Consider the following 19,885-nt stretch of genomic DNA (forward strand, 5'->3'; position numbering starts at 1 on the left):
AGGAGACCAGGTATGACGCCAGGCCTGAGGCGTCTCGCCACGGGGCACGGGCGGCCGCCCCCTGGGGTACCCACAAACTATTGGCACGAAAACAAGCACCCCCAAATCACCAGCAGGCAAGATTCCCACAGGCAGGGAAAAAAGACAGGCAAAGGATCAGCAGCAGCAGCAAGCCCTCAGCAGACGACCTGATTCTCCAATCTGATTATATTTTTTTCTTTAACATAACCACCTATAAAACAATTCATCCACACGCTAACATTTCCAGCTATTTTTTCTAATTCATATATATCACTTTCGTATATATTTATTTTTAAGTAAATTTAAACCAGTTATTAACTAAATAAAATCCTCCAATTTTCTTTAACCCTCAGGTTAACCCTCGGGTTTCTTTTTCTTTCTTTCTCTCCATTTTTTCTCCTGTAACATCTTTAATAATTTATCACCATAACAGAATCCAATAAGCCCACACTTTCTTGTATAAGGTATGTTCATTCTTCCAATTAACTGGGATATGTTTTCTTCTTCTTGTTCCAACAAATTTTGTATTTTGCGCACCCATGTTACACTGTCCATCTTCTCTATTTCAATCTCCATCAGCGTCCCCTCTAGATCCTGCTGATTTTCCACTCTTCTAATTTCTGTATCACTCTTCTGATGATAATTTCATCCCTCACCATCATCTTTTCCGCTTTATCTTCTGTTTTCTTCACATCTTCCAATTGCTCCTTGCACACATCTCTGTTGAGAGTCTTTAAACTGGCTTGAATCTGCAAGGACTAACTCAACTGCTGTCTTCTCATTGTGAGCAGTTTTTCCAAATTTTTGAAGATCATTTGAGTTCAAATATCTGGAACAGGCTCCATCTTGCAATTTCTCTCTGATCCACAAGATGTTCACAGCGTATTATTCTCCTTACTTCCACCACATGTTTTTTCAGTCAGGCATTTTTTGAATTTTTCTTACAGATAACAGTGTGATTAATGGAGAAAAACAAAACGAAAGGAACAGTCTCAAGGAGACAAAACTCAAGTCTAATAAAAATTATGTCCACAAGTAATTCTGGATTTTAGTCCACACACCAAATTATATTTATAATTATAATCCACGACCGATTTATTCCACTACAAAGATAAAGAGCACTTTCAAAATCCTTAAAAAGTTTCTCATTAACGCCTTCAGTGTATCCAGGGTTTTAGCCAAATCAGTCAAAGCCGGGGACAATATTAACACGTACTTATCTTAAATTTCCAACTTAAACTTTACGCTTCATGTTTTTTCTTCCATATGGTATCTTAGCACAGAGCCAGCAGCTTGATTGCAGACACTGTACCTCCCCCAATACTGTCCCTGACGATTAGGTTTCCGAAAAGAAAGCCCCCCCCCCCACCTTTCAAAATCTCTGGTACCTGCACTGTGGAAAGATCTTATCTCTCCTGATAAAGATCTTCAGATCCTCTTCAGACCTGCAGTTTTTTGGGGGGAAACAAACTCTCTCAGGAGCCCCTGGAGATATATCTGTTCATCCACTGTTGGCTCCTCCTCCTTAAAGCAAATTCTTAAGTGGTCATGAGGACCTATACTAAAGTTGGTGGCTTGGTATCTTAAGTTGGTATCTTAACTAGGGTTAACATCACAAACCAGGATTATAACCAACAATCGTTGAGCGATATATTTTCACAGGCCATAATCTGTTCATAGAGACCTTCAGTAGCTGGAGATACTCACACACAATGAAAATGTATGGTTACTGCAAAGTATTATTGAGAAATATCCGGTGTGATGTGAATCAGCTGTGCAAATTGCCTTAGAATTCTAAGCCTAGCCAATAAATTTCTAAAAGGAGACTAAAAATATTTGTTGGACCATCATGCAAGCTGTGAAAATTGAACCACATGGTTGAAGTTAGAACACTACTGGCAACACCATTATATCCTTCCAAAACACATCCAACACTGAATTCTCAACATGTACACAAATGAGTCAAGACTGCATAAAATTCCCAATTAAAATCAATAGTTAGGAAAAATTAGCAACCACCAGCAAAAGCGCTCTAATCAACAGTCTAGGCATTTGACAAAGTCAGTGGCAACAGCAAAGGAGTCATCACAACTTCAAGTGCCAGTGAGCCAGATGGCATGACTGGAAAAAATTATGCTCACAGACTGGCAGCTTGATCCTGTGATTACTGCCCAAGGGATGTGGTAATGAAAACAAGGGATAGTTAGATGTGACGGAGTAAATCAATTATCACCAACTCATTGCAGCCCCCTTTTTCCAGATTACTTCAGAAACTTGTCCTAACTATCAAGCACCTGGTAGGTGAAAAGGTTACCATCATTTCCGATGACAAAGTAACTTTGTCAATGAAAATGGAACAGCATGAAATACAATGTTTATCTACAGTTGATCAAGAAATATCTCCATCTTTTGCAACCAATGATTATGGAAGAGATAAATGTATTTCTAGCCAGTGCCATGAATCCCTTCCTACAAACATCTGAAATATGTGCACACTGAAGTTGCATTTTACAATCTTCCCTCTACAGAGTTCTTTCAAAAATGTGTTAAAAACATGCAAAAGGAAGTAAGGCAGTTTTATGGGAATTATTTCTGGATTAACATCACAAGTTATTTCATATTATAATTTAAATAATCCAAGGTTGAAATCCTCTGTACATTTTCCTGGGAGTAAGATACCCAATTCAAGAGGGCTTAATTCTGAGTTGACATGCATTAGATTGCTAGCATCCACCTCCCTGCTAGGGTTCTAGAGTCACCTCCAGGAGTATGAGTGATTTGCTGTGGTGAAGCAGTGACATTACTGCTGGGCTCCTAGGAAGGAAGAGGTGCTAATGGCTGTGCAGCTGCTGACATTCTTGGCAGAAGGAGCTCAGCAAGGGGATGGGAGGGTTCAAGAAACCAGTCAGGAGAAAGTAGAGGGTGAAGGTGCAAGAGAAGCAGGCAAAGAGAACAGAGAAGGTAGAGAGAAGGATAGAAATGACAGCGGAAGACAGAGAGGGAGAAACAACATAGGAGTGGGTGCACAAAGGAAGAAAAGGAGGTGAGGCCAACTGGGATGGGGCTGACAGAGAAGGGACATACAGCCCAGCAAAGGAGTAGAAGAATGCTAAGAGAGAAGCACAAGGAAAAAGGAGTGAGCAATAGGAGGAAGAAGGCGATAACTGGGAAAAGGCAGGAGAAGAGGTGGGGAAGGATTTGTCCTCATGGAAACCTACAGAGCAGGCAGGAAGGCAGGCACTAACCCTCACAGGCAGGGGATTCTTCAGACCTCTGTGACACCCCACTGAGACAGGAAGAGAGCTGCAGGAAGTTCCATCGCACTTGCTTACAGAGAGCAGCTTCTTCAGGCAGCTAGCTCAGTTAGCGCCTAGGTTCCTCCAGGTATGCTCAGGACACCCTACATAAAGAGGCAAGCTGTAAGTGGGTAGATGGCCAGCACCTCTGAAGCTCCCTCAGGAGACTCCATAAAGAAAGTGAGGAAATTACACAGGGTCAAGAAGTTCCAACAGGTCTGGTGAGCAGCAACGCTGCCAGCATCAGTTCTTATTTGTGGCACCAGCTACATATTTGTGTCCCAATCCCTATGAGGTGGAGGTTGCTCTTAGTCCAATCCCAGGGCAGGGACATGGGCACCTACACTAATCTACCTTCCTGGATTGAATCAAGGTTGAAATATCATCCAGTGTGGAAAAAGGCTTCAATACACTCCAAAAGCAAGAAAGACTTTCTATTTTTTCTTCCAAAGATATACATAAGCCAGGGCTGGACAATCCATTAAGTTTCCAGGGCCTCTTTCCCCCGCCTCTTGAAAAGCAATGAGCCAAACAGCAGCAATGCCATATCTATTTTGGACCATCACAGACTTTGAGCAGATTCCAAATGCAGCAGACACTGCGAGCCACAGGAACCACTCATTCTGACCATTGTAATAGCAATATGCAATTCCCTGGCTATTTTTCCCACAATAGATAGGACAACACAATGGGCAAAAGGCACAACCCACTGGAGACAGGAGACACTACCACTAGGAGACAGTGGTACAAATGAAGATGCTAAAGTGGCAAGTGGGCATCCAGAAAAGTGTCTATGGGCCCTGGTTGCACAGTTAAAGAAAGTTGACATTCAGCAAACAGCATCTGTGTCAAAAGGAAATGGTTTTTTGGTCGTGGGAAAAAGGACTGAATGCTTTTGCCCAAAGAAACGTCTTGGTGGACATGAAGAAACTCAGAACAAAACAAGAAATGCAAAAGTAACAATCATCAGGTGAATATTCTGTAAGGCAACCCAAACAAAAAGGCATTAACAGATCACGAGTTCATGAAGCACTCAGTTCTGCAGTGCAAGCAAAATCATGAAAACTGTAAGAGGTGGTCCAAACCGAAGAGTAGCTTCGGATTTTGTTTCACTTTTCTCAAGCACCATTCCCACGCCAAGCAGAAAACAGTGCTTTGAAGACACTTTCCCAGGTGCAGAAGGGCACCCTTGGATCCAGTTCACTGCCTGTTGTACTTAAATGTTGTGATCGGCCTGGTTCTTATTGATATGGCACCTGCTTTATTGGATACTGGTTTTAAGGTAGCTGTTCATAACTGTGAGAGTTCTACTTCAGTATGGTAAAGTGAAGTTTTTTTTTAAAAAGTTAATGATCATTCCCAATAAAGTCCTTCAAGTAGCACAGGCCAGGTCCTTTTGAGGTAACTATATGCCAAATCCTGTTTGGAGGCAAGAAAGGACCACCTTTACTGAGATCTTTTTAAAAATGTTTTACACAAAAAAAGCAAAATACAAATACCACAAGACACGTTCCCTTCTAATCTGACCTGCAAGCTTTAAACAAGAACACATAAGTGGTGTGTCATAATTGATTTTCTTGATCATTAATTTCCTTCTGCAGTGTGTGGATACTGTGCGCACCATATTTTTGAGAATCAAGCAAGCACTCAGACGGGCATGTTTTCAATGTTCATTTTCACTGCCTGTATTCAAAGCAGAGAGCTATCTGTAGCTCTTTGCACTCACGGCATTTGTTTCAAATATTTCCATCACAGATGTAGAGACTCTGATGTTACAGGGGAGAAGAAATAAATAAATCTGCACATCAGTAGAAGAATCAGATGCTAAGCCTGAAACAAGAGCTAATAGACACATTTTATTTCACAGCTGAAAAGACTTGATGCATCATGAAATAATTTGAGTCCTTTTCTCATAATCAGAGCATCTGAAGCTTGATCAGGCTCCGTGATACATACCATAAAAGGACAAACTGACCAGTTTCACCCAATGAAGAATTTATTTCACAAGCATTAGATGGCATTCTCAACATGCTGCTCTAAGCATTGTCATTTTAGGGTGGCAAAACAAATGAAACAATCAATACGTTCTGAAAAGATGTCCATCCAAATATGAGGATTGTTTTAAATAGTTCAGGCAAGTGGGTGAACAAAATCAAGTAATTGTAGAACAGTTTTTAAAAATCAGTACAACAAAAATACAAACAAAATTCTGCACACAAACGACTTCAGGCACACTAGCCTTAGCTGCCGTTGACTTCCAATGAATCTTTGCAAACCATGCTTTCACTTGAAACGTAGTTCACAAAGGACTTTCCTCTGACACATAAGCAGTCCCAGCCACCCTTCAACACACATTCAGATGGTTATAGCCATCTGCTATAGATGTGCTATAGAGGGCACAGAGACTCAAAAATCTTCGCTGCAACCATGAAAACTGTTGCGAGCTTCAGCCACCTGCAATCATGAGCACATGTGCAGCAGAGGGTAGCTTAAGGTTGCTTGCTTACTTGCAGGAGACAAATCATACTATATGAACCCACTGTAATTTCACTCCAAATCAAGGTCAAACAACACAATATTAAAGATTTGCATAGCACTTTCTGAATATGCAAAGCATTTCAGATGTACCATCCTGCCATGAACCTTACAACAGCTCTTTAAAGCACATATTACCCCATATTACAGATGGGAAAGACTGAGGCAGAGAGAAAGTAGCCTGTCTAAGGTTACCTAGTAAGAGATCATGGCAGAGGCAACATTCAAACCAGAAAGCCCCCGTTCACAGCCCTTTGCCACTATGCTACAACAGCTCTTCTATGAGACTTTTAGAAAGATACTGTACCTTGCAAATATTATGTTTTGCCATTCTCCCTTCTCACCTTACTGAGAAAGACAAGTCTCTTTGCAAGAAAGACAGCAATACTAACCATGTAAGATTAAGTCAACACAGTCCTTTCCCCATCCCGTTCCCCCTGACTTCCAAGGCTAAAAAGATCAAGTCAGGGGCTACACCCTGCCATAAACATATTAAAAACAAAAAGATGTGCAACATTGTTGTATTCCACAAGGGTCTGTCATTTCAGTTACAAAAACCGAGTCATCAATAAGTGGGGGGGAAATCCTATTCAAAAATCAATTATCCAGAGTCTTTTGTATAGAGAAGTGCCACACCTTTCAGACAACTGGTATTAATGAGCAGGCATGACTATAGAATCTCCATCAGTTTTTCTGACAAAGCTGCAACTACTCCAGTCTCTCATTGAAATTCCATTAATCTGGTGCAGCCGGGTCCACTGCGAAAATCAAAACTCCATCTAACCCTTTATCAGTTCACAATAACCTACGAGTGAACTCTGCCTGTTAGCATACAGCAAGTTATGATTTTGCTATCAATCAGGCTGCAAGCCAATAAAATAAAAGCTAGTCAGAAACAATGTGCCTGGCAGGATAAATCCGTATTGTGTTTTATTTTGAGTTGTCTTGTTTTGCGCGATTCTTTCCACACCCGTTTTAGTAAGGTGTCCGGACTGCAGCATTATTCTCCCTTCTTGTAATTTAACTGCTGCCAGTAATCAAGTCAAAGCATCACTGAAATGTGCTTGAATTTCGTTAGGAGATGCGACTTATGCTACTTTTGTACCTTACCTAATAAACCATAAAGAAACCAAAACACATATGGCTAGAGGGAATAACTGGAAAATTAGGTGGCCATTTGGGAACAGAGTGAACTTTTGAACCAAGGAAGCAGAGGGGGGAAATATTTTTTAGAAAACAAAGAGTGGGATTGGGGGAAACAGGTTTTAAAATGCATTCAGAGATTTTGGGTGGGCTGACATTTTCAGAACCTATGAAGTTTCATTAGCATTATGAAAATATACATAAGTTTAGAGTTCATCTTCTACTGAAGTTTGGAGATATACTTTGTGCGCACCACAAAGGAAGTACAGAAAACAATCAGATTTGACAAAACGGCCTTTTGGTGACCTGTATAATTTAGTTATACTGTACTCAATGTTAAAAGTTAAAGTCCTAATTAATACACCATTGGACAGACAGAGAAGGATTTTTCATTATTACACTGTACATATAACACCCCACAGCCACAAGCAGAAAATTGTTGCTATACATTCTCAATTGTCTTTGGCATTTTGCTCAAAACAGTCAATCAGAAGCTAAATTATTTACAACACAATCTGAAAGACTGTGTTTAATTCCACTGCTGCAGTATAGCCACTGAAGATGTATGTTAAATGGAGAAAGCTATTGGCTAATTGAACACTTTATGCCACAATTTACAATACATTTGTTTTCATGTATATACCAGCAATTTCATATGAGCAGGTACATATATTTTCAAACTTGATACCTGGCCCTGTGTTTGAGTACCTAACGGGAATGGTTTCACCTGCTCTGTCATGAAAGATCAAAACTTAAAATGCTGAAAAAGCAGTCACAACAGAAAGTAGTCTGAAAAGAGATAACGGGCTTAATCAGAAAAGTGTCATCATATTTAATGCATTGTCCTACACATAGATGTCATACAGTGCAATCTTACAATGTTTACTCAGATGAAAGACTCCCAGGAAAATACGCATAGGATCTCAGTGTTTGTGATCCACCGATTACAAAAAATTTACGTTTCCTACTGAGCAGATATCAATACACATGAAGTACATTCCACATACACAACTTGCACCAGTTAAAGGAGAGATTGATACTTAAACAAAACAGGAACAGCTTGTTTCATACAAAAATGTTCATAGGTATTCCATATGAATTTCACTCATGGCATTTTTGATAGGAAATGAACTGTAAGAACCAGTGGAAATTTGTTAAATTATCTGCAGATTAATATGGATGACCATACTCAAGCATCAAGATTGTTTCAAAATTCAGCATCCCTTTCACGAGCAAAAACAGTTGTCAATTTTTTCCTTCTCTTTTCCCATCTTTCTTTTAGCACGCTCATAGCCATAAAACAAAGCAAAATGGCATGTTAGTGGGATATTTGTTAAGATATAAATTGCTTCTATCTTTAATACCTGGGGGGGGGGAATCTTTGGAAATAAAATCTAGAGTGTTTTGCCAGTAAAATATAAATATATATTTGAAAAGATTGAAGGAAAAAAAATGTGTTGTCACCCTTCCCCTTATGCCAACGTTGGGCAAATTCAACAGAAAATTTTTTTTTGGATGGCTGCTGTTGCACCATTTCCAGAGTTCTATGAATACAAAGATGGTGTACTCTGAACCAGTTGTTAGAAGGTTTATCACTTAGGCACATACTTGACTTATCCCTGTTCTGCAATAGACATAATTTTATACCTCATAAAAGCAATATATGTTTCCAAAGGGAATAATCTGGATAACATAAAATGTGGAGTAGCATGTTGCAGGAGGCATATTTTCATTCAGCAATTGTACCTCGAGATAGAGATGGAGCTGCACAGTTTGATCATTGTATGACAGCAAAAGGCATCGCTCATTTCCAAGTCTAAATTTTTGAGCAGCCAATTAATATACACAGTTATTTATATACAAAGGTAATTTATCCGTGATTTCCTGATAAAACTCAAGAATTTTATCATTGCACACAATGATGCAATAATTTGCATTGAATATTCAACTGCTCTTGTCCTCAAAGATAATACAGAAAATGATAGTGTGCTATTTAATGAACTCAGAATTGGGGCGGGAGGAGAGGACCTAGGCAAGCATTATGCCAAAAACTGTTTGAACAAGAAATCAAACTGAAAAGCCAATATATTAATTAGAAGACGCAGACAAGTAATTAATTTAGTATTTTTATGAACTCATTCTGCATGGAGTTTGCCAAAGAAGAAGAAAGAAAAACATTGATCAAATATGCTGTTTCATTATTTATAACATCAACAGAGCAGACCATTAAGTAGCACAATAAAATTAAGCAAGACTCTGATGCAGAATTCACATGAGATTTGTTCCAAAGAAAAATTCTGTTTGTGTTTTAGTCACAGATCCACTCTTAGAAAGGGAGGAAAATCTGAAGAATTCTATTTTGGTAACAAAGAACAAGTGAACATGATATGAACTTTTAAAAAATAAAATTCATTGCACTTTTTCTGCCACTAGAGAGCGCTCTTCAGTTCCTTAAAGGGTCTAGTGACAGTAAGAAAACAAGGCCCACATGTATCTTAAGGCCCTGATGTTTATCTGTTTCCTAACAAATACACCAGTCAGTTCAGAAACGCTGCAGTCCAACAAAACTTCCAAATCAACAAAACCACTGTGTCTTGAGATCAAGAAGTCACTTACCATCAGAGGGGCCTTCATCATCTTTATCATACCGGTCAGAGACCAGGGAAAGATTGTCATGAGGGGTAGAGCCTTCATCCTCTTCCCCATCTTCTAGTTCTCCTACACAAAAACAGAATTCGCCAGTTAGTAAAAGAGCCAACAGTGCATGGTTTCCCATTAGTGAAGAAAATGTCCCCATCTTCCTCATCTAATTAGCACTATAAACAAACATGCTCTTCCCCCAAAAAGGGGAAAGGGAAAAAAAAAAAAGTAAATGTGGGACAAGACAGGGCATGTACTTGAATCCACCACTCTGCAGGAGTGGTGACCTCAGAGGTCAGCCAGGTTAAGCACTGGCTAAGGGCCCACCCAGTTAGGCTAGTTTCTGAACCCCAAGTACTGGCAACAATGATAGCCTCCATGCACCATGAGGGAATAGAAGGGGGCACCACAGAAAATCCCCTGCAGAGCTTTGTCCTAGCCCACCCCATTCAGTCCCCCCCCCCCAAGCAATTCAGCAAGGACATTGTTCTATGGCTGAAGTGACAGCAGTTTTCTGTCAAAATCTATGAACTACTTTTCTTGTGCAACGCCCGACATTTGCCTTCTGACAGAAAATAACAGCATGTAGTTACATATGAATGTTTATAACAAAGAAAAAGTGGGATCTATATTAAAGTCAAACTAGATGAGCTGCACATCATTGTGCAGCTGCAGGTTTGTTTTTACTTTAAAGCTGCAGCCATGTGAAGGGGCACAGTCAAAACTCGAGCACACAGATAGCAACGACTAACCCAGTGATTTTCAATCTTTTTCACCTCGTGGCACATTGACAAGGCACTAAAATTGTCAAGGCACACCATCAGGTTTTTGACAATTGACAAGGCACACTATGCTGCCAGTGGGGGGCTCACATTCCCATTGGCCCTACTAATAAATGATCTTCCCCCATATTCCTGTGGCACACCTATGGACCACTCGCGGCACACTAATGTGCCACGGCACAGTGGTTGAAAATGGCTGGTCTAACCCTTTACCTCCATGTCATTTTCCCCCAAACACCTCCCCCCAAACCTGTCATGGGCTCTTGTGCAGCTCTGTTTTAAATAATAAGAATCCAATGAGATGGTATTGCATGCAATGCACCCTTTAACTTGGCCTTTAGCTGCAACAATATGGGCCTGGTATGCCTGTAAAGCTTCAGCGCTGCCAGCCCCTCACCAACACTAGCATAACAGTCACTCAACACCAAATGGAACACTGTGCTATAGCACAACGTAGTCAGATTGCTTCATACTGAGCACTCATTTACTGAGTAGCAAATCACGGGGCATATGTGGCATGACATATTTGTTACATGAACGCTTCATCAGCCATGCGCCCGGCAATTCAGCCTATATCCATCATGCCAACATTCAATTCACTTTTCAGCAGCATTCAAACAGGGTAGAAGCCATACCATTCACTTCACCCACCCACACATCATGAAACTGATTTGGTCATGTGAGTGGTCTTCTAGCCCAAGATCATTAGTAAGTTTGTGCAGGCCACAGTGAACTCAACACTTGAACATGCTTTGCTTAACAGGGTTTATTTCTACCATTACTCCACTACAGTTATGTTACATTGAACTATATTACTAAATGGAGTGAGAGACTCCTCTTTGATGAAAAGCAGGAGATGCATGACACACAGATATTAAAACATTTTCAGATTCCACAGACATTTAAATGCTGCACATAAGCTACTAATTAAACTACCGACAATTTAAATCAGCACTAACCAATTGTGAATTTAAAGACAGACACAAGCCCAATATTGCATTAATCTATACTGCAACTTTTCACTGTCATGGCTTTCCAAGTAATCCTGGAAACTGTAGCTTTAATTCTATGAGCAGTCTAGGACTCTCCAGGTTCACTGTACTTCTATTATGCTACAATTCTTGCAGATCTCTGTAATCTAGACATGTTATTGAATTTTCTACAGTGTACAGAATCAATAGACATTCAACTATTTATGGCCAAGAGCATAAGGGCACTTGTCCCCTTTCTTCCAAACACACTTTCCTCTCAGTTTTGCAGTGGGTATGTGGATGCTAGCAATACTTGGGGGAGGCACAAAGTTGTTTTTTTCTCACTTTGCCCTGATGCTACAGTGCTTTATGCCTTGTCACATTTCCTAATCCATCACAACAAACCCAAAACAAAACTCCCCTTTGTAGCTGCACACTGCGCCATGTCTTCAATGGAGAAAGTCACCCCAACCCCATTCTGCTGCACTGTCATCCAACAGCAGAAAGATGCAGATGATGGCCACGTAGTACCCAATAATACACTATCAAGGAACACTCTAATACAAGGCTTTGTCCAAGGGCCCTTACTAAATATACAGCAGACCTGCAATCAAACCAAACATATAGTGACATAGTAGCAGACTGTTTCATGCAAGGTACAGATTGGTAACATCATAAATTAGGGCTTTGCCTCTGACAAAGAACATTGCAAGACTGAAATAGAGAATCTGCATGATAAAGAAGAAAGGTACTTAATTGAAGCAGGTTCAAAATCTACTCTTTTTAAAGAGTAAAGTTTTCACAAGATCTTGACCACAGCCTAATTAGTTGAGATTAGCAAGGGGAACTACACTGCAGTCAGGAATGCTACTCCTTCACGCAGTCAGAGGAGTCGTGGTTGAGCAGCCCAAGGCACAAATTTTGTCTCCTCGACAGGTGCCCAATTGTACCTGGGAAGGAAGTCAATAACCAGAAGTGTTTGGTCAGTATTCATGTAATAGAAAGCCAAAAGATCAAAGCAACAACGGGCTTCAGGTAAACGCATCTGATACAAATTCGCAGGCATAATTGAAAGCATTACAGCCTAATCAGACATCTAAAAGCAAGGCATGTTCAAACAAAATGTCTACAGACTCATTAGTGGGCAGCCATTCCATTATAATCATGCATAATGTCAGCGGTGCCTTGAGCCTGTGCCAATGACAACAGCATAAATTTTGCATCTCATTTCTGCAGTCGTAAAATTAATGATCAGTTTAAAAATACTTCTTTATAAAAAGTTATTAGACAAAAGAAAGGCACAAATGTGTCCCTGTGATGTAGCCATGAGGATAATTAAGAGGCTAATGCTCATTAATATGGTTTCCCCCAGAACAACCTTTGATTTATCCTAGAACTTTTTTTAAGTTTCATTAATTAAACACAGTTAACGGTTACAGGGAGATAAAAATTACGATTTCTACCTTCTTTCTTTTCTAATCACTTATGTTTTGATAGTAGAATAGTCTACTCCAGTGGTTCTCAAACGTTTTAGCCCCAGCACCCACTTTTTAGAATGGCAATCTGTCAGAACCCACTAGAAAGGATGTCATGGCCAGAACTGACAGAATCAGGCAGGAAAATTTTTAACACTCCCCATATGACAAAATCAAATCATTAATTAAGTAAATAAATTAAAAGTTTACAGTATGTATAAGTTTAAAAATGTATTTAAAATCAAGAACACTCCTAATCCCCAGCAAATGCTGATCTGTTTCAAAAAAAACAACAAAAAAAACAATACCCAAACATCCCAAAAGCTGCAATCCTTTCCACTCTTACCCAGAGTAAGCCCTATTGACTGTCATTGCTAAAAGTGTATACATAGCAACCTATTAAGAGTACAGATCTGTAACATTTCCCCAAAAGCAGTCACATACCATGGTAGCATCAAGTCTAATATATTATAAATAAAATACACGTTGAAATTAATGGGGACCCACCTGAAATTGGGTCCTGACTCACAGTTTGAAAAACAGTGGCCTACTCAGTTGCTGGCAATAGGATACACAGTACCTAACCCTTTTTTATTAAGCACTAACTTTTTATTCATATTTGGTATACGTATATTGATCCAAGCAGATAATGCTGCTGTGCCAATACGGGAAGCTATATACTTAACTCTTCTGTTAATGGACGTTCCCCTTTAATTCCCAGTAATCACAGTAAAGATTTCTGATTGACTTTGCATCAGCTGAACATCGAGGAATCCATTAGTATTTTATACAGCTTTATAAATGTTCTAAAACATGAAGTCTCTTTCCTCTCCCCACCACTCTCCAACTGGTTTATGATCAAGAGTTTTGTCATTATCAATATTTGATTTCTGCCACATAGTCTGCCATAAGGCACGCATCAAGATATTTCAGTCAATACCTCTGAAGCAAGCTGTTGCTGCAAGGAGGCGTCCCAAATCCCTAGGCACATGTACAGTGTTCCAGGATAATTTTTTAGGCAATGGTGGTCCTGGAATGAAAGTGCTCAAAACCCAACTCAAGAAGGCACAGCTGGCTTTTGCCTCTTCATCTGCTGCTATATCATACTCCACTAGAGCTAAGTTGCTTGTTTCCCCACTTCAAAACATCACTGACAGTGTGCGGCTCGTGAGCATTGCACAGCTCTGACATATAATGTGCGACTCTTGGAAATGTTAGCCAAGCTCCTTTTTGCATCACAATTAATATAAAAGGTTTCAAGCTTTATAATTAATTATTTACCAGGTATAAACAGCGTCCACTGGACTAAAATGTATGTTTAATATTCATGGTGAGTAGATATTTTGAATAATGTAAATTTCAAAACATCTGAAGTTTATTATATGTGGCTCTTTCATTAAGCAAGTTCAGCCAACCCTGATATATACGCTCTAGTCACCAGGGTTTGCCCATCCATAAGGCTATCTGAAGCAGTCAGGCTTGAGATTGGCAGAGGGAGCCCACTTCTGTCCACCTGCTTGTCTCTACAGATCATCATCCTCTTTTTTCTCCTGGCATTGGAAAAAAAAAAAGAGGGGGGCAGAATACAAGTGTGGAGGAGAACCATGGGGTACAGAGTCAGAAGAGCAAAAGCTAGCACATCACCAGCTAAGGAACGCAGCACTTGGCCCACCACCTCAGATCTTGAACTGGGCCTGCTAGTCACTTTATTTCTTCTCTTCACTCAATTCCGGCCAACCCAGCTAGCTATCTCAAGCTGCCTGCATGTTTTAAGCCCAGGTCATATCCTCCAATTGGAATCAATGAAGACTCTTAAGTCTTTCCAGCTGACAAGAAGAAAGGCAATAATGCCTGGGGTCTAGATAATGTCCAATTGTAGCAGAACAGGTGAAATTTTTAACAAACTTGTTTTTACTGTCAGCTAGATGTGCCATGATACATGGTGAATAAGGAGATGGGCAGACAGAAAGAAACCCCTGAAGCAGTCTGAAGGGTCCAGGTCGGGCGAAATCTGGAGAGTTGGAGAGGCTGTGTGTTGGCCTTTCTGGCCCGCAGAAGACCCTCCAGACGCAATTGGAGTGCACACACACGAAATCTGAGGATTCAGAACACACGGTTAATTAAAACTGTGCTTCCAAAATCTGCTGCTAGAGAGGCATGACCTGGGTGTGTGTGTGACCAGAGCTGCACTCCAATTGCATCTGAAGGGTGCCAACACACAGCCTCCCCAACTCTCAGAAGTCCTTCTGACACCTCCAGAAAGTCCTCCTGATGGGACCAAAGCAGAGCTCCAGTCGCATCCAGAGGGTCTAAAGTGCCAAGACATGTGGATTTCATTATCTGCAGGTTTCAGCATCCACAGGGATTCTGGGAACTGAAACCCTGTGGATGCTGAGGCACAACTGTATTAATACTTGGTGGAACTAGCATATGAAGAGGAGAGTGCCATCTCCAAACAGATAGCAGGATGTGGGCTTCCAAATTCTCAAACATGCCAAAGACAGCAACTGTTATCCTGCACTTGCCTGATCTCAACTGATCTCAGAAGCTAAGCAGGGCCAGGCCTGGTTAGTACTTGGATGGGAGACCACCTGGGAATACCAGGCGCTGTAGGCTTATACCATAGTCTTTTGAGACTGAAGGTTGCCAACCAAACCAATGCCTCCAAATCAGGCTAAGTCAATAGCACTAGTCAGTTCTTTCCTGAAAGGATCGTGCTGCAGTTGAAAGACACTGGGTGGGCAACTTGGAAAATGTTTCACAATTCCAAAGAGTATTGTCTGGATTTGTAGTAAACTAAGTGAGCAAACACCAACTGTAATAGAGGAAAAAGATAGCAAGTTGAGTCTAAAAGTACTACACAAGGTCGCTCTGATATATTTGTAGCCTCATGCCTTGGTTTTCCTGCTAGTATACTGAGCCAGGAAGCAGGCAGCGACACAATGCAAGAGACAAGTCACAGACAGGAATTCAGGTCTAACATCATCACATCTGGGCCCTCCTGCTGCTATCCTAGAGTTATACAAATGACTGGTGCCTCTTTTTCTTGTAGCAGCCTTGCCCCTGGTTGGCCACATCCTCTTGCATGGAGCGCTCTAGCTCAATGACAGAACACATGCCTTGCATACACACAATGTCCCAGGTTCAATCCCTACCATCACTTTCTCTGAAAACCCAGAGAATCACCACCAGTTTGCATAACCAATACTGTGCTAGATTACCAAATGGTCCAACTCGGAATAAGGCACCTCTTCCTATGTTCACTAGGGAGTGTGGCGAGAAGAGGAACTTAAAACAAATGTAGTGTGTTTTTATATCTGCCTATCAAAAGACAAATTCTGGGGACTTGTAAAATACAATGTGTGCAGCCAAAGGTATGCAAGCACCTGCAAAACAGCAACCTCCTTCCTGCTTAACATAGGAAAGATGGAAACAACCCCTGGGTAAATACATCAGAAGTGTACAAGTGTGGTCATACTTGGGTAAGGAACCACCAAATGGACCCAAATTAATCATGAATTCAGGTATATTTCTAGCTTTTGCTATCTGGAAGGTTCAGGATGAGCAACACTACTAAACATGGAGAACAAGTCTATGAAGGGATACAGTAGTGGGCCACTGTACAGGAAGCTGGACAAGATGGGCCTATGGCCTGATCCTGCAGGGTTGTTCTTAAGTTCTTAATCATGGTGGCTACATGCTACCTCCAGGTTCAAGGCAATGTGCTGGGCAGCCTAGTCCTATTCTGGATTGTATGGAGAAGTTTACAACAGCAGAATCAAGTTCAACTATTGTAAAATGACTGCTGATAGAGCACACAGAGCTCCATTGGGGACGTTTTCAGAGCTCTACCACAAGAAGTGAAAGCACTCCCTATCCGTTGCCAGGCCTGCTTGGACCTGCTGGCACAGGAAAGATGGGGCAGGGAGAGAGAAAAACTGGGCAGGGAGGAACAGGGGGTAGTGGATCCAGCAGTAATGGTGCATGCTGGATCCTATCCTTTTTCACAGCCTTCCTGCCACTTCCTCCCCTCAGATTTTTGCCAGCTAAGGAGCTGGCACAGATTCAAGGAGACTCATTGTGGAGTGGAAAGGCTTACAGAGGGGTAAGGGGATTTAAATCCCCTTTCCTCTCCAAAGTCTCTCAATCCACACACACACACGTGCGCACGCACGCGCCCTGGATACAACATGCACCATTTCAGCACAGCTGCACTGGCGCTGGGGGAGGGGAGAAGGATAGGATTGGGCTCCAGGAAAAACACTTTCAGAGAAGCAATGCCAGGGGAGGGCAACGTTGCCTTCATCTCCTGCTTGTAGACTTCTCAGAAGCATCTGATTGGCCATGGAGAAACAGGTTGCTGGACTAGATGAGCCTTAGGCCAGATCCAACAGGTGTTTTCTTAAATTCTAAAAAACCATCTATTACTCAACACAAAGATGACACTGCGCAGCTGCCTCACAGATATTTTTCCCCACTGATTTAGGTGCCGCGGCCACACAAACTCTGTCATCAGGAAGTCTGAGCATTGGGTGTGGCAAGCTACTGAAATGAAAGGAATTCCCAGTACTCTCTTCCAGCAACAGCTTTCTGTTGCAGGCTTGGATGGGTATGGACCACTGATCCCATGTTCCACAAGACACCATGTGTGGTGCCACATCAGGGGGGAAGAGATGCTTAACCCCATTTCCCTCTTGCAATGTTTCAAACCAAAAATTACTCTTCAAACTTCTTTACTCCCTCACTGGGGACAGAGATATGAGATAGCATCCTTTTCCACCTACAGAAAAGCAGCTACGGGGTGCAATCTGATTAGCAAACATAACCAGAGGGAAAACAGTTAATTGCCCACCCTCCATCCACCACTCTGATGAAATTCAGAGTCTGCTACTTCTGCATGTCAGCAGGAGATTAGGAAAAAAAACACCAGACCTATTGGGAGATAGTTTACGCACCTTCAGCATATCGAGTCTAGCCCATAGATATCTATGGTGTTGTAACACACAACGATGCATCACACACATAAAATGGCAAAGCAACTGTGTTACATACTAAATAATAAGTATCACAGATCAGGAAACAGGACAACAGGTCCTTTTTAAAAGGACCCCTAAATAAAACAACAACAACAACAACAACAAAAAAGCTATGCAGTCAGACAGCCAGCAGCAGGGTGGGGGCTATCCAGTGTTCTGCATTGAGTGCCACGTGTATGATTATATGCCTCTGGGGCATAAGTCATGGGTGTGTCCTCGGTGCAAGGAGCTCCAGGGTCTCAGGGAACGCGTCCGCTCCCTTGAAGCCTTGGTGGCCAACCTGGAGAAGCGCAGGCAGGCAGAGGAGGACCGTGGGGAGACTTCCGGGGACGACCAGGCTTTGTCCCAACCTCAGGTGTGCAGCTCCTCAGCTGCCCGGGTGGGAAGTTTCGGGACTGGAGGACATCATCCTGGAGAGGAGGGAAACATTCCCCTAGGGGGGACCTCTTCTCCAGGGGATGGGCCCATATCCGAACGCACTCAGGATACTCCTTGGTGGGAGGGGGGTCGGGGGCTTCTTGTAGTGGGGGATTCGATTATTAGAAACATAGAGAGGGGGGTTTGCGACGGATGTGAGGACCGCATGGTGACTTGCCTGCCTGGTGCGAAGGTTGCAGACATCACTTCTCGTCTAGACAGGCTAGTAGACAGTGCTGGGGGAGAGGTAGCGGCTGTGGTGCATGTCGGCACCAACGACGTGGGCAAGTGTAGCTGGGAGGTCCTGGAGTCCAAATTTAGGCTTTTAGGCAGGAAGCTGAAAGCCAGGACCTCAAAGGTAGCGTTCTCTGAAGTGCTACCTGTTCCACGCGCAGGGCCAGCTAGGCAGGCGGAGATCAGGGGTCTCAATGCGTGGATGAGACGGTGGTGTAGGGAGGAGGGGTTTAGATTCGTTAGGCACTGGGGAACGTTTTGGGATAAGCGGGGCCTGTACAAGAGGGACGGGCTCCACTTGAACCAGAATGGAACCAGACTGCTGGCGCATAACATTAAAAAGGTGGCAGAGCAGCTTTTAAACTGATCCCTGGGGGAAGGCCAACAGGAGCCGAGGGGCATCCGGTTCGGGACTCCTCATCCCTATGGGATGAGGATGGGGAGGTTAGAGAACAACAAGACAAAGGCAGAGTAGGAGAAGAAATTGGGAAAGGTAGCGTGATGGGATGTGATAGACGGTTTGGCACAATGAGAGGATGTGGGGACAAAGGAGCGAATAAGCAGCCCATCCTGGGGCATTCCGTGTACAAATGCTTTTATGCGAATGCCCGAAGTCTACGAGCAAAAGGTGGGAGAATTGGAATGTCTGGTGACAAGGGAAAACATTGACATAGTGGGCATAACGGAAACGTGGTGGAATGCGGAGAATCAGTGGGATACCGCAATCCTGGGCTATAAACTCTACAGGAGGGACAGGCAGGGGCGTGTTGGAGGTGGGGTGGCCCTTTATGTTAAGGAAGGGATAGAATCCAGCAAAGTAGAGATTGAAGGTGGGTCCGACTCCACCGTAGAATCTCTGTGGGTTAAATTACCAGGCTTGTGCAGCGATGTAATACTGGGGGCATGCTATCGTCCTCCAGACCAGAAATTGGATGGGGACCTTGAAATGAGGAAACAGATCAGGGAGGTGACAAGGAGGGACAGGGTTGTAATCATGGGGGACTTCAATTATCCTCATATTGACTGGGTCAATTTGTGTTCTGGTCACGATAAGGAAACCGGATTTCTTGACGTACTAAATGACTGTGGCTTAGAGCAGCTAGTCACGGAGCCCACCAGAGGACAGGTGACTCTGGATTTAATATTGTGCGGTACGCAGGACCTGGTTAGAGATGTAAATGTTACTGAGCCATTGGGGAACAGTGATCATGCTGCGATCCGTTTTGACGTGCACGTTGGGGGAAGAATACCAGGCAAATCTCTAACAAAAACCCTTGACTTCCGACGGGCGGACTTCCCTCAAATGAGGAGGCTGGTTAGAAGGAGGTTGAAAGG

At 42.3% G+C, this 19,885-nt stretch overlaps 1 protein-coding gene and 1 pseudogene across 1 annotated transcript in view; one reads left to right on the forward strand and one right to left on the reverse strand.

The window, feature by feature from the left end:
- The window catches only part of SKAP2 (src kinase associated phosphoprotein 2), a 138,926-nt gene that overhangs the window by 100,338 nt on the left and 18,703 nt on the right, over window positions 1-19,885 (reverse strand). The window contains exon 4 of the mRNA XM_066630952.1: window positions 9,612-9,713. Coding sequence (XP_066487049.1) covers window positions 9,612-9,713 — 102 coding nt within the window. The remainder of the gene's footprint in view (window positions 1-9,611; window positions 9,714-19,885) is intronic.
- On the forward strand, window positions 15,363-15,479 carry LOC136655156 (5S ribosomal RNA; annotated as a pseudogene).

The sequence above is a fragment of the Tiliqua scincoides genome, chromosome 5 (assembly GCF_035046505.1).
Source record: "Tiliqua scincoides isolate rTilSci1 chromosome 5, rTilSci1.hap2, whole genome shotgun sequence".
In the NCBI taxonomy this organism is placed as follows: domain Eukaryota; kingdom Metazoa; phylum Chordata; class Lepidosauria; order Squamata; family Scincidae; genus Tiliqua; species Tiliqua scincoides.